We start from the raw sequence: 16,674 nt of genomic DNA, 5'->3' as shown, positions 1-16,674 counted from the left end.
TCAATTATATTTCAGATATTTCTCGACAAAGACAGTTTTAGAGTAGCTTTTTAAATACAACAGACTAATAATAGTTATTTATTTCACGGGCTAAAAAAACTGGTTTTAATCTTATGATTGTACATTTTTATATTCGTAGAAAGCGGTTTATAATAAGATGCTAGACATAGTTTTTTCGTATGGATGAGAACCGGTTCCTATCTACCGGATTCGAATGAATACGAGAAAAGGTGTTTCTACCCTCTCCCCCCCCCCCCTCAATGCAACAATTGAAACATCTATAGAAATATAGAAAAAATATCGAAATTGTGGAAAGCAATGTTATCAAAAAAAAACTTATTAGTAGATATATATTTTAATAAAATGTTTTTAGTAATAACATTTAAATAGATAATTTTATATTATAACATATGTAATTTTATACAATTTATTATAAGGTACAATTTTGATAAATGCAATATAAAAAATTTAATTAAAAGTTTTTTTTAACTACTTTTTTAAATTTTAGAATTAATTATATAAAGTCTTTTACTTCTTAGGTTATAAATTCACAAAAACCTTTATAAAAACTTAAAATTATTTACATATAAGCATAAATTTAATATATGATACAACAACTCTATTAAAAAGAGTTTTTCTTTGTATTAATCCCCCTTTTTAATAAAACTTTTATAAAACCTTCTTTTTGAAGTTTCAAAGTAGATATTAGATTTTAAAAAAAACAATAGATGTTGCGCTACTTGTAGACATTTTATCCTTGCATTACTAATATTATTCATTAATATAAAAACAGGGGCGATTACATTCAATAGCAGCAGAGAAATGTGTTAATGAAGGTTAAGAGATTTGTTTTATCTTTTAGCAATTCCCATGAAGATTAGGTTTTAAATGTATTATTTGATTGCTTTCAAAGTTTTTAAATGTTTTTCTTCAATGTTTTTAAAATCAGTGAGAAAAAATCCCCCAAAGAAAAAATCAAATGATTTAAATGGTAATCTTTCAAGTGCTCCGGGCAAAAATGCTTTATGTGTTTTCATTAGATTACACGACAATTGTATAACCTACAGACCTTATAAACAACAAATAAAAAAGTAGAGTAGCTTTGCTACATTAAAAAAATAACAATTTAGAGTGTATGATTCTGTGCATTAGTCGCAGATATTGTGTGGTTGATGATAGCTTGCAGCATACTTTGTGACACATTACTCCGTAGCTGTTGATCAGAATTTTCTACCTTAGCAGAACCATCCTGAAATCAAGAATAATATTAGAAAGGACGTTGGTAACGGGTTAGAGATTTACTAGCGGAAACGCCCCTAGCTTCTAAAAATCATTCCCATGATTTAAATCTAAAAATGAAATAGCCTAAAACCATCACAGAACCTATGTAAAGCTTAACTAAAATAGAGAACACAATCGGTTGAGTAGTAATTGAAATATTAAGCTTCAGACAAAAAACTCTTACTACTTTATATAATAGGATTATTCTAGATGGGCTGTCAGCTTAAAAAGTAATTTCTAGCTGACGAAGATTTTGTTTATATTAAGACACATGTGATTCACTCCAATAATACGAGCGACACAACTTTTTGTGTTAATTTGTTAAAATATCTATCTATTTTAAGCTTCCCCCAAGAGGTTAACCCAATCAATTAAGTGATTATAGAGATTTTAACGGACAAACAAAAAACCCTTGCTATTTCATATTTATAACTAGCGGCTTCTCCCCTAGCCTCTAGGGGCTTTGCCCCAAGAGGTAATTTTAAAAAAATCGAGTATTTCTGGTGCTGCCATTTAAAAAAAAATTGCCGAACAATGGTAGGGGGATTTTTTGTTTTTAGGGGGGGTTGCGGGTGTCCCATCCTTCAAGAATATAGCCTAAAACCACCACAGGACCAGTAGGTATATTCCCTGAAGAGTAAAATCCGATCGATACAGTGGTTTCTGAGATCTTAAGGGACGGACGGACAGACGGACGTACAGACGGACAGACACAATTCTACTTTGTATTATAGATAATGGGATAATATTAAAAAATTATCAAATTTGTAAGGCTTTCAATTGAGGATTAAAATTGAAATATAAAATTTTAAAGTTATTTTTACTTTTCCTTGTTATTAACTTTTGTTACAAATCTTTTGGATCTAGTACAGATTACGGTAAAATGGTGCTAGTTGCCTAAGTTTTATAAAGTCGAAAAAATGTATATGCTGTTAGTGGTCAAAGTGCTGTACATACATTTTTTGTAAACACTTAATTACAATTTGAATAAGAAAACTACAAATAATCTGGGGTATAGTCCTTTCCATGACATCGCTCCATATGGGGCGATGATTTTCTATAGCTCCTTCAAGGAGCTATAGCATAGCCTCTTATCATATGGAGCGATGTGATAGCCCCTTTTAAGGAGCGTTCATATCGCCTCTTATGATAAGAGGCTATGCTATAGCTCCTTCATGGCCTCTTAATAGCTCCTTTGAAGGGGCGTTAATATCGCCTCTTATGATAAGAGGCTATACTATAGCCCCATGATGGCTCCTTCATAGCCTCTCCATCGCCCCTCCATAGTCCTTTACCTCCAGTGCCCCTTCATCGCTCCTTCATCGCCCCTACATCGCTCCTTCATCTCTCCTTCTTGAAATTTATATTAAATTGTACTTTGATGGCCCCTACATCGCCCCTACATCGCCCCTACATCGCCCCTACATCGCCCCTACATCGCTCCTTCATCTCTCCTTCTTGAAATTTATATTACATTGTACTTTGATGGCCCCTACATCGCTCCTCCATCGCCCCTTCATCGCTCCTCCATCGCCCCTACATCGCTCCTTCATCTCTCCTTCTTGAAATTTATATTACATTGTACTTTGATGGCCCCTACATCGCTCCTCCATCGCCCCTTCGTCGCTCCTCCATCGCCCCTACATCGCTCCTTCATCTCTCCTTCTTGAAATTTATATTACATTGTACTTTGATGGCCCCTACATCGCTCCTCCATGGCCCCTTCATCGCTCCTACATCGCCCCTACATCGCTCCTTCATCTCTCCTTCTTGAAATTTATATTACATTGTACTTTGATGGCCCCTACATCGCTCCTCCATCGCCCCTTCATCGCTCCTACATCGCCCCTACATCGCTCCTTCATCTCTCCTTCTTGATATTTATATTACATTGTACTTTGATGGCCCCTACATCGCTCCTCCATCGCCCCTTCATCGCTCCTCCATCGCCCCTACATCGCTCCTTCATCGCTCCTTCTCCAAATTTATATTACATTGTACTTTGATGGCCCCTACATTGCTCCTCCATGGCCCCTTCATCGCTCCTACATCGCCCCTACATCGCTCCTTCATCTCTCCTTCTTGAAATTTATATTACATTGTACTTTGATGGCCCCTACATCGCTCCTCCATCGCCCCTTCATCGCTCCTCCATCGCCCCTACATCGCTCCTTCATCTCTCCTTCTTGAAATTTATATTACATTGTACTTTGATGGCCCCTACATCGCTCCTCCATGGCCCCTTCATCGCTCCTACATCGCCCCTACATCGCTCCTTCATCTCTCCTTCTTGAAATTTATATTACATTGTACTTTGATGGCCCCTACATCGCTCCTCCATCGCCCCTTCATCGCTCCTACATCGCCCCTACATCGCTCCTTCATCTCTCCTTCTTGATATTTATATTACATTGTACTTTGATGGCCCCTACATCGCTCCTCCATCGCCCCTTCATCGCTCCTCCATCGCCCCTACATCGCTCCTTCATCGCTCCTTCTCCAAATTTATATTACATTGTACTTTGATGGCCCCTACATCGCTCCTCCATGGCCCCTTCATCGCTCCTACATCGCCCCTACATCGCTCCTTCATCTCTCCTTCTTGAAATTTATATTACATTGTACTTTGATGGCCCCTACATCGCTCCTCCATCGCCCCTTCATCGCTCCTACATCGCCCCTACATCGCTCCTTCATCTCTCCTTCTTGAAATTTATATTACATTGTACTTACTTTGATGGCCCCTACATCGCCCCTCCATCGCTCCTACATCGCCCCTCCATCGCTCCTACATCGCTCCTTCATCGCTCCTTCTCCAAATTTATATTAAATTGTACTGTGATGGCCCCTACATCGCTCCTACATCGCTCCTTCATCGCTCCTACATCGCCCCTTCATCGCTCCTTCTCCAAATTTATATTACATTGCAACTTGATGGCCCCTACATCGCTCCTCCATCGCCCCTTAATAGCCCCTTACCTTAATTTATATAACAAAGCTCCTATATGGCCTCTCTATCGCCCCTTAATAGCCACTTAATTTAATTATATAACATTGCCCCTACATAGCCTCTCCATCGCCCCTTAATAGCCCCTTACCTAAATTTATATAACAAAGCTCCTATATAGCCTCTCCATCGCCCCTTAATAGCCCCTTACCTTAATTATGTAACATAGCCCCTACATAGCCTCTCAATCGCCCCTTAATAGCCTCTTACCTTAATTTATATAACATAGCCCCTATATAGCCTCTCCATCGCCCCTTAATAGCCCCTTACCCTAATCTATATAACATAGCCCCTACAAAGCCTCTCCATCGCCCCTTAATAGCCCCTTACCTTAATCTATATAACAAAGCTCCTACATAGCCTCTCCATCGCCCCATAATAGCCTCTTACCTTAATTATGTAACATAGCCTCTACATAGCCTCTCCATCGCCCCTTAATATCCCCTTACCTTAATTATATAACATAGCTCCTACATAGCCTCCCCATCGCCCCTTAATAGCCCCTTACCCGAATTTATATAACATAGCCCCTAAATAGCCTCTCCATCGCCCCTTAATAGCCCCTTACCTTAATTTATATAACATAGCCCCTACATAGCCTCTCCATCGCCCCTTAATAGTCCTTTACCTTAATTTATATAAAATAGCCCCTATATAGCCTCTCCATCGCCCCTTAATAGCAAATTTATATAACATAGCCGCTACATAGCCTCTCCATCGCCCCTTAATAGCTCCTTACCTTAATTTATATAACATAGCCTCTCCATCGCCCCTTAATAGCCCTCCATCGCCACTTAAAAGCCCCTTACCCTAATTTATATAACATAGCCTCTACATAGCCTCTCCATCGCCCCTTAATAGCCCCTTATATCCTCCTTCAAAACAGTTATACACCTTCCCAGGATCTATTGGAAGCTACCCTATAAAGGAGAACCATATCGGTTCTGCAGTTAGCGATCTTCTTTGATACATACAGACAATGATCCTGTTACTTTTTATAAGGATTAAAAATAAAATGGCCTAAAGCCATCTCATTACCCATAGAAAGCTTCACTGTAAAGGAGAACCATGTCGGTTTAGTGGTTAGCAAGGTACAGACAGACATACATACAGACAAAGATCCTGTTACTTTATTATAAGGATTAAAATAAAATAGTTATTAACCTCCCCAGGACCTATGAGAAGCTACCCTATTAAGGAGAACGATCTCAGGACCTATAGGAATCTTCACTGTAAAGGAGAACCATATTGGTTCAGCGGTTAGCAAGATCCTTCGGTACAGACAGACATTCATACATACAGACAAAGATTCTGTTAATTTATTTTAAGAAATACAGATAAAATTGTTATAAACCTTTCCAGGCCTAAAACCATCTCAGGACCTAATTTCTGCCGTTGACAACTCGAGTTAAGTTACTATATTATTTTTACAATGTTTAACTTATCTGTTATTATTGGCTGACGAAAAGTTTGGGCAAAAAAAAAGATTTATTCTTTAATGAAATATCTCTCCAGTATAATTTTGGCAAGTGCTAATTTATTAAGAATAAAGTTTGCCACAAAGAAGTTGTATCAACTTTTTTGCTTTTTATTTAAGATAGCTAGCCGGTTCTTTCAGTAAGTAGTAGATGTAAAATTTTTCATAGAATTCAGATATGCAATCGGTTTTTTTTGTAGACCTCTTATTTTTTAAGTAATTTAAGTTTTTTAAAAAAATAATTAAGTCGGTTTTAAGGTACTAAAACGCAACAAAATAAAAGAAGAAAATAGCCAGTATGAACAAAAATAGTAAGATCTTTAATTTGACACCTTACTTTTAAAATTCTGTTGAGTAATTGTTGAAAAAATCTATTTTTTTAACCTCGGTTTAATCAAAACATTAAACCTAAATATTTTCTCATACAGACATAAAAAATATGGGTTCATATATACCATTAGAATGAGAAAAATAATATGAATCCATTCTAAGCGAAATTGAAAAAGTTTAAAAAAATTGTAATAAAAAATAGAAAAAATAAAAAGTTTATTTTAAGAATTGTAACTACTAAACTAGCCAATCACAAATCGCAAAAATTGACGAATCGGGAAGCTTAATCTATAAAATTAACCTATAGAATTGCCAGAAAAAAAGGAGAACGTTCATACAATATATACAATAGATACTACAATAAATATAGTGATATTAAAGAACATGTAAAGAATGAAAAATTATGAACAAATATGCATCAGTCTGTTTATAAACTTCAAAACAATGCAGTTAAAAATACATTATTGTTTCTTGTGTTTAAAAAATATCTGCTACATTGCATTGTCTTTTGTTTAGGTTTAGTTCAGGTTTGGTTCAAGCTAACCCTTTAAAGCCGAAAATTATGATTCTTAAAATAAACTTATTTTTTTTGTAATAGTTTTATAAAACTTTTTCAATTTTGCTTAGAATAGATTCGTAATATTTTTCTGATTCTAAAGGTATATATGAACCCATGTTTTTTATGTCTGTTTGAGAAAATATTTAGGTCTAAAGTTTTTATTAAACCGAGGTTAAAAAAATAGATTTTTTCAATAATTACTCAACAGAATTTTAAAAGTAAGGTGTCAAATTAAAGATCTTACTATTTTTGTTCATACTGGCCATTTTCTTCTTTTATTTTGTTGAGTTTTAGTACCTTAAAACCGACTTAATTATTTTTTTAAAAAACTTAAATTACTTAAAAAATAAGAGGTCTACAAAAAAAACGATTGCATATCTGAATTCTATGAAAAATTTTACATCTACTACTTACTGAAAGAACCGGCTAGCTATCTTAAATAAAAAGCAAAAAAGTTGATACAACTTCTTTACCAAAAAATCTCATTGTCATTTCGCCAGGGAGGATTAGGATAGATCCCAAAGTGTTATAAGTTGGCTTATCCAAGAGTGCTGTCTAGTCTCCAAAGTTTTATAATACCGTTTTCTTATTCGTTAGATTAACAACCTTGGGGACTTTTTATTGTTTTGTGATTGTTTAGTTCATTAAGTTGAGTGTCTAAATGTTTTAACCACTAATTCTAAACTAAAGAAGGGGTAATTTTGTGAATCATCAATGGGAATAATTAATATATAAACATACATATATATACAGTGTTTTTTTTTATGAGAGCATTTTTGAAAGCAATTTTACCCTACTTATAGTTATCAGAATTTAATGAGTAATGGCTTATTCTCTTCGTTTTTTATAACCATTAACAGAAAAGCAAAAAAATATTTCAGTTTTTATTTAAAAAGTACAGTAAATTCAAAATTTCAAAACATGGGTGTCAACATCTAAAATAGTTATTTCTCGCATAGTATTATAAACGGCTTTCCGCGGATATAGAAAGTACAATTATGAGATTAAAACTAGTTTTTTTAGCCCCGAGGTGCCGAAGGCACCGGCTAAAAAAACTGGGTTTAATCTTATGATTGTACATATCTATATTCGTAGAAAGCTGGATATAATACGATGCTAGACATAGTTTTTTCGTATGGATGAGAACCGGTTCCTATCCACCGGATTCAAATGAATACGAGAAATGGTTTTAGCGCATTTTTCTTATGCTCAAATCTTCTACCCTTTCCAAGAATGGAGGGAGTACATTGGGGGGCCAGTATTCCCTCCCTGGTTGAGATATGGCCTTCAAATTTCAAAATGTTCTAGTACATGTCACAAATAGTATCTATATAAATTTTTAGCTCTATATCTCAACTTTGAAGCGTTTTGCAGCCATTCTTGCAAAGGTAGATTATAAGAAAAATGCACTAAAACCATTTTTAGATGTTGACACCTAAGTTTTAAATTTTTTAATTTACTGTACTTTTTGAATAAAAACTGAAATATTTTTTGCTTTTCTATTAAAGGTTATAAAAAAGAAGAGAATAAGCCATTAATCATTAAATTCTGATAACTATAAGTAAGGTAAAATTGCTTTCAAAAAAGTTCTCATAAAAAAACACACTGTATATATGTATATTTATCATTTTATCGACAATCGTCTTATCCCTGTAGATCTCTGATTATCAGAGCATTATTGAAATATTTGCTGCTTATTTTTTGGCTGCCTTTGGCAAAATAATTTTTTTTCATAAAAAATGTATACAAAATTATCGTATTAATTTGGTAAATATATCATTGCACTTGAATTATTTTTAAGTCACTAACGGCTAATCCCATAGATGACCCTAGGAGTACTTTAATGAATAGATGTGTTGGAGAGGGGGGGGAGGGGGAAGGTTAAGAATTTAAGGGAAGTGATACCTTCCGGGGGCTGAAAGTGTTGGTCCCCTCCCCAAAATGAAAACTTTTCCTGCGAGTAAAATAAGCTTCAATGTAAAGGAGAAGCATATCGGTTCAGTTGATACTGATAAACATCCTGTTACGTTAATGTAAATATTAGTTTAAGGATAGTCTGTATAATCTCAGGGAGAAAGGAAACATTAGGCAATTTTTACAATAGTCTCCAAAGTTTTATAATGAAGTTTTCTTATTCGTTGGCTCAAAACTTTGGGGACTTTTGTCATATTTTGGTTGTAGTGTTGCAATTTTGTGTATCGTTATTAGGGATGGATAAAAATTTATCGGCCATTGTCTTATTCCTTTAGATCCTTGGTATAATCAACTGAATAACAGTTCCAACAACAAAAATTAAGATATTGCTTCGCTTTTTATGGACAAATATCCTGTTATTTTATTATAAGGAAAAAAAATAAACTATCTTAAAATCATCTCAGGACTCAGCGGTTAGCAAGATCCTACGGTATAGACAGACAGACATACATCATATCGGTTTAGCAGCAAACGAGATCCTTTGCTACAGACAAAAAAAAACTTTGTATATCGACTAGCGGCTACGCCCCCAGCATCTATTGGCTCTGTATTCAAAGGGGAATGAATTAAAGCCTAAAACCTTCCCAGGACTTAAAATAGAATAGCCTAAAACCATCCCTCGACTTAAAATAAAATAGCCTAAAGCCATTACAAGACAAATATTAAGCTTACCTGAAATAGAAAGCCCAATCTGTTTAGTAGTTATTGAGATCTTAAGTTTCAGAACAGAAAGCCTTACTAACGTGGACAAACGCAGGATGTTTCGGACAAATGTCGGAGTGGACATTATATAAGTAAAACGCAGAAGTGTCTATAATATCTTAAAAATTAGGTTTCAACAACATTTGTTTAGTTATTTCTACACAGGTTAGGTTAGGTTAAGATATAAATATACAAATAAGCCCCCTGCAGAAGTTAGGCATATAAAAAAACATATTTGACAGTTGTAAACAATGTGAGAAAAAAATATGTTTTAGTTTAATGAAATGTTCTATCTGTTTCAAACCTTTGCCTTTCGATAGAACTTACCTACTTTGGAAAACTGTTAGACTGATTTTAAAATTTCAGTCTGTGAGAAAAGATATTCAAGATTTTTTTTTTGTTTTGAAAGATTTTTATCTTATAAATAAAATAAAAGACACTCCTGCGTTTTACATAAGCAATGTCCACTCCGACGATTGTCCCATTCCTAGGTTTGTCCACTCCAACGTTTGTTTATGTTTTACTACTTTATATAATAGGATAATATGTATTCTTCTTTTATATTTCTCTTTTCTTATTCACTTGCAGCTGCGCTCTTTTTAATGTAAGGAGGCAGAAAAATAGCCTAAACCAATTAGGGGCTTAAATCTGAAAATGAAAAAGCAAAAAACCATCCCATGACCTATGTGAAGCTTCCCTTAAATGGAGAATTTAGTCAGTTTATGAAATTTTTAAGCTTCAGACCAAAAAAAATACTTTTTTTGTTAAAAGAGAGACTTTTCTACAATTAGGGTTAGTCCTTTCGTCATTGCTCTTCTCATTAAGTTAAGCATGTGGTTTTCTCTGCTATTGTTAAAGATAGACTGTTGAGATTTTAGTGAATATTCCCATGACATATGTATATCCAGTCTATAAATTATTTTGTCTGTCTCTCAATTATGCTTCAAAAGACTTAGGTTTCGTGATAATCTTTGAGTAATAGCATATTCTCTTAAAGTCTGCTCTATAACTTACTTTGTCTGTTTGTCCATTATATGATCCTTATTCAATATTCTATTTAACTAAAAAATTTCATTCTCTTAGTTTATTCTTTTTTCTTTATTTCATTATGTTATTATATTAATTATATTTATTTTATTAATTCATTATATTTTCATTATAATTTTCCTTTTTAAATGCGAAACTTTTCTATAGTAAGGATTGGTTTGTCCGTACGTCCAAACGGTTAGACGACATTTTCTTTAATTTAGACATGTTATAAATATCCTATCGATTTCAAACTTTGCAGAATGATTTCTATAACAGTTGGGTACAATACTATATTCATTACTAGAAAGTATGTACGTCCATTTTTTTGTATAATATCATTGTCCCATTCATCTGGGTTTTGGAGTAATGTTTCTTAGGACAACAAGGTTTAGTATTATAATCAAATACTAAAAATAAATTATGCCCTTTTACTATATTCTATACTAGCAGATTCGCCCCTAGCCTCTAGGGGCTTTGCCCCAAGAGGTGATAAAAAATTTTTTTGGCGAAATTCGTAATAGGACCAAGAAAATCTTCAGCAAAAAAAAAATGGGGGGGGATTTTTTTGTTTTTGGGGGGGTTGGGGGTATCCCACCCCCCAAGAAAATAGCCTAAAACCACCACAGGACCAGTAGGTATATTCCCTGAATAGTAGAATATAATCGGTCCAGTGGTTACCGAGATCTTAAGGACTGACAGACGGACAGACAGACGGACAGACAGACAGATTGATGGACAGACATCATTCTACTTTGTATTATAGACTTACGCTAATTTTAACAAAATTTATGTTTGACCTCCTGATTTTAGAGCTTTGCTTTTGTGAATGTTGTTATCCTTGTTATCTTGCTTTTTTTTCCTTTTTCATAACCTATTATATAAAGTAGTAATCTTTTTTTTGTCTGTAGAAAACCGCTGAACCTATATGGTTCTCCTTTACAGTGAAGCTTCTTTTAAGTTCATAGAGGGTTTATAATTATTTCGAGGGAGGGTATCTCCACCCTCCCAGAAAATTCACCCCAAGAAAAATATTACCCCATCCCCTCAAAAAATCTTTTTAACTTTTTAAAAGCAAAGCTTTTCTATATTAAGGATCAGTCCGTACGTCTGTAACGGTTAGCTATTTTCGTTAATTTAGGCATGTGATTCCTGTAGTAGAAAGGTACGATTTAGAAAGTCTATAATCATTATCAGAATATCCGTACGTCCATTTTAAGCATACTAATTATTAACTTACAACAAATTTTTATGTATCAAAATTATCCGATTAATCTGATTTCTGGGATACTGATTCCTAGGACAACAAAATAGAATGTTATAAGCGAATCATATCTATAATCAAGTCCAAAAAATGTGAGTACGTCCTTAAGCATTTTCCTGCATGTAAGCAATTTCTCAATAAATTTACTTACAATTTTGTTTCGAATTTTAAATTTATGTTCTGACTATTCAGTTCTGACACTCTACATTATTAATGTTCATTAAACTTTTTTCTACCGTTTCAGAGCTTTGCTTTTATAAATGTTGTCATCCTTGTCATCCTTTTAAAACTTAAATTTAAAACTGTAGAGGGTCACATTCCTTCCTTACCTTAATGCCCTACCTTCTATAATGAAGGGGCAATACAATTACAGAGGCTGTACAGGAGCCATAAAGGGCCTATGTTATATAAATTAAGGTAAGGGGCGATGAAGAGGCTATGAAGGGGCTATGTTATATAAATTAAGGTAAGAGGCTATTAAGGGGCGATGGAGAGGCTATGTAGGGGCTATGTTATATAATTAAGGTAAGGGGCTATTAAGGGGCGATTGAGATGCTTTGTAGGGCCTATGTTATATAAATTAAGGTAAGAGGCTATTAAGGGGCGATGGATGGAGAGGCTATGTAGGGGCTATGTTATATAAATTAGGGTAAGGGGCTATTTAGGGGCGATGGAGAGGCTATGTAGGGGCTATGTGATATATATTAAGGTAAGGATTATATAAATTAAGGTAAGAGGCTATTAAGGGGCGATGGAGAGGCTATGTAGGGGCTATGCTATATAAATTAAGGTAAGGGGCTATTAAGGGGCGATGGAGAGGCTATGTAGGGCTATGTTATGTAAATTAAGGTAAGGGGCTATTAAGGGGCGATGGAGAGGCTATGTAGAGGCTATGTTATATAAATTAAGGTAAGGGGCTATTAAGGGGCGATGGAGAGGCTATGTAGGGGCTATGTTATATAAATTAAGGTAAGGAGCTATTAAGGGGCGATGGAGAGGCTATGTAGGGGCTATGTTATATAAATTAGGGTAAGGGGCTATTTAGGGGCGATGGAGAGGCTATGTAGGGACTATGTTATATATATTAAGGTAAGGATTATATAAATTAAGGTAAGAGGCTATTAAGGGGCGATGGAGAGGCTATGTAGGGGCTATGCTATATAAATTAAGGTAAGGGGCTATTAAGGGGCGATGGAGAGGCTATGTAGGGCTATGTTATATAAATTAAGGTAAGGGGCTATTAAGGGGCGATGGAGAGGCTATGTAGAGGCTATGTTATATAAATTAAGGTAAGGGGCTATTAAGGGGCGATGGAGAGGCTATGTAGGGGCTATGTTATATAAATTAGGGTAAGGGGCTATTTAGGGGCGATGGAGAGGCTATGTAGGGGCTATGTTATATATATTAAGGTAAGGATTATATAAATTAAGGTAAGAGGCTATTAAGGGGCGATGGAGAGGCTATGTAGGGGCTATGCTATATAAATTAAGGTAAGGGGCTATTAAGGGGCGATGGAGAGGCTATGTAGGGCTATGTTATATAAATTAAGGTAAGGGGCTATTAAGGGGCGATGGAGAGGCTATGTAGAGGCTATGTTATATAAATTAAGGTAAGGGGCTATTAAGGGGCAATGGAGAGGCTATGTAGGGGCTATGTTATATAAATTAAGGTAAGGAGCTATTAAGGGGCGATGGAGAGGCTATGTAGGGGCTATGTTATATAAATTAGGGTAAGGGGCTATTTAGGGGCGATGGAGAGGCTATGTAGGGGCTATGTTATATATATTAAGGTAAGGATTATATAAATTAAGGTAAGAGGCTATTAAGGGGCGATGGAGAGGCTATGTAGGGGCTATGCTATATAAATTAAGGTAAGGGGCTATTAAGGGGCGATGGAGAGGCTATGTAGGGCTATGTTATATAAATTAAGGTAAGGGGCTATTAAGGGGCGATGGAGAGGCTATGTAGAGGCTATGTTATATAAATTAAGGTAAGGGGCTATTAAGGGGCGATGGAGAGGCTATGTAGGGGCTATGTTATATAAATTAAGGTAAGGAGCTATTAAGGGGCGATGGAGAGGCTATGTAGGGGCTATGTTATATAAATTAAGGTAAGGGGCGATGGAGAGGCTATGTAGGGGCTATGTTATATAAATTAAGGTAATGGGCTTTTAAGGGGCGATGGAGAGGCTATGTAAGAGCTATGTTATATAAATTAAGGTAAGGGACTATTAAGGGGCGATGGAGAGGCTATGTAGGAGCTTTGTTATATAAATAAAGGTAAGGGGCTATTAGGGGCGATGGAGAGGCTATGTAGGGGCTTTGTTATATAAATTAAGATAAGGGGCTATTAAGGGGCGATGGAGAGGCTATGTAGGGGCTATGTTATATAAATTAAGGTAAGGAGCTATTAAGGGGCGATGGAGAGGCTATGTAGGGGCTTTTTTATATAAATTAAGGTAAGGGGCTATTAAGGGGCGATGGGGCGATGGAGGAGCGATGGAGGAGAGATGTAGGGGCCATCAAAGTACAATGTAATATAAATTTGTGGAAGGAGCGATGAAGGGGCGATGTAGGAGCGATGGAGGAGCGATGTAGCAGCGATGTAGGGGCCATCAAGTTGCAATGTTATATAAATTTGGAGAAGGAGCGATGAAGGGGCGATGGAGGAGCGATGTAGGAGCGATGTAGGAGCGATGTAGGGGCCATCAAGTTGCAATATAATATAAATTTGGAGAAGGAGCGATGAAGGGGCGATGGAGGAGCGATGTAGGAGCGATGTAGGAGCGATGTAGGGGCCATCAAGTTGCAATATAATATAAATTTGTAGAAGGAGCGATGAAGGGGCGATGTAGGAGCGATGTAGGGGCCATCACAGTACAATTTAATATAAATTTGGAGAAGGAGCGATGAAGGAGCGATGTAGGAGCGATGAAGGAGCGATGTAGGGGCCATCAAGTTGCAATGTAATATAAATTTGGAGAAGAAGCGATGAAGGGGCGATGTAGGAGAGATGAAGGAGCGATGTAGGAGCGATGTAGGGGCCATCACAGTACAATGTAATATAAATTTGAAGAAGGAGCGATGAAGGGGCGATGTAGGAGCGATGGAGGGGCGATGTAGGAGCGATGGAGGGGCGATGTAGGGGCCATCAAAGTACAATGTAATATAAATTTGAAGAAGGAGCGATGAAGGGGCGATGTAGGAGCGATGGAGGGGCGATTTAGGGGCCATCAAAGTACAATGTAATATAAATTTGGAGAAGGAGCGATGGAGGAGCGATGAAGGGGCGATGTAGGAGCGATGTAGGGGCCATCAAGGGACTAAGATATATATAATAGTGAAGGGGCCATGAAGAGGCGATATTTAATTAAATAGCCCCTTGGGATAAGAGGACATATCATCTCCTCTTTAGAAGGGGCGATAAAGGAGCGATAAAGGATCATTTAATCGCCTCTTAGGGCAAGGGGCTATCAAATCGCTCCTTTCAAGGAGTCATAACATCGCCTCTTGTTATAAGGGGCTATTAAATCGCTCCTTTCAAGGAGCCATCACATCGCCCCATGTCATAAGAGGCGATCAATTAAAATCATCGCCCCATATGGAGCGATGTCATGGAAAGGACTATGTAATAGCTAAGTGTCAATAATGCACAACAGATCTAAATGCACGAAATACAGACTTATTTTCCCCCCAGTAACACATTCCCTATGCAATTTTGGGCATGGTATATTCTAGATTATTTATAGACCTTCTTATCGTGCCAGTTATGAAATGAATAAACACAACATGCCGTTTGGCCGACAATAAAGTTTTAGGAAATATTCAATTTTAGCAACATTTTACCGTAAACTGTAATAGATCCAGTATTTTTAATTTTTTCTTTGTACATGTACATTTTTAAAGGAAAATTAAGGTTAAATTCCTAAAGATAAATGACATTTCTTAGTAAACCTTTTTGACTTAAGGTGTAAGACATAATTCTCAAGAAACACTTATGTCCTATTTCTATTTTACTCAATAACACTTTTATTATAGAACCCTAACCCTGCGGGACTACTCCTGCACCCAGTTTGACCTAAACAAACTAAAGGTAAAGCACTATCACACGAAAACCACCCCCTCCCCCAACCCCCAAACCTGTTTTTAATAAACTAATAAAGGGAGAAGTAGTAGAGGGGGGGTGGTGTTTTATGCTCTCTAGGCATTTTGAGATAAAACCCCGATTATTTCCACTTCTTTTCAATTTTAGAAATGAAATGTTTGAAAAGAAATTTCCCCAGAAGTAGAAGTTTCACTTAATGTGACGTCAATAACTAAAACAGATAGACCTGTTCAATTTTCAATAATTTATTTTTCTCTCGTGAGTAACGGAGGAATGTGTAAATAAACCTTTTACTTTTTTGGAACACCTCAATTTCATGCCCCTTCCCTATAAAAATCCCGTTCACCCAACTGAATTTATAACTGAGAAGAACGTGAATTTTATAATGATGCTAAATTTTGTTTTTAAAATCAATATTTGAATTACCACTTGTTTAGATAAAAAATCATTTATTTTGTATTAAAATAGATTTGAGAAGAACGCTTTATTGAATTATAAATATCTATTATTGAATAAAAGTGTTTTTTGTCATCTTATAAAAACAAATAAGAAGAAATGAATTATGGACAGCTCTAATACATCAGTGTAGTTTTAAATCAATTTAAAACAGATATTTTCTCGTAGCAAGTGGATTTTAATGTTTTACCATATCAATCTATCTATCTACCTGGAGGTCAGTATGGAAGGGAAGAAGAGATCCCGCCAGGGCTAGACAGATGATGACTAAACAGATGATTATCCACATAGTTCTCAGGTAGCTGGGCCGGTCTCGCTTCTCAGGTCGAGAGTTTCTCTAAAAATATAAATGATTATATTAATCATCAAAGATCTTAAGGAATAAGGCAATGGTTGATAAATTTATATTCATCAAAAATAAAAAATACCGCATCTGATTATTGAGTTATTGGTTGAATAGTACCAGTTTGTTACCCACCATTTGAAAGTACCCAA

The 16,674-nt window shown here is 35.8% G+C and overlaps 1 protein-coding gene across 1 annotated transcript in view; it reads right to left on the bottom strand.

The window, feature by feature from the left end:
• Positions 1 to 336: 336 nt before the first annotated feature.
• The window catches only part of LOC145330520 (uncharacterized), a 36,412-nt gene continuing 20,074 nt past the window's right edge, over positions 337 to 16,674 (bottom strand). Inside the window, exons 8-9 of the mRNA XM_080175148.1 lie at positions 16,391 to 16,516; positions 337 to 1,249 (exon numbers count right to left, since the gene is read on the bottom strand). Of these exons, the coding sequence (XP_080031274.1) occupies positions 1,127 to 1,249; positions 16,391 to 16,516 (249 nt within the window). The 3' untranslated portion in view covers positions 337 to 1,126. The remainder of the gene's footprint in view (positions 1,250 to 16,390; positions 16,517 to 16,674) is intronic.

This window comes from Acartia tonsa, chromosome 10, assembly GCF_053477335.1.
Source record: "Acartia tonsa isolate MP-2025a chromosome 10, ASM5347733v1, whole genome shotgun sequence".
In the NCBI taxonomy this organism is placed as follows: Eukaryota; Metazoa; Arthropoda; class Copepoda; order Calanoida; family Acartiidae; genus Acartia; species Acartia tonsa.
This window is presented reverse-complemented; position numbering and strand designations above follow the sequence as displayed.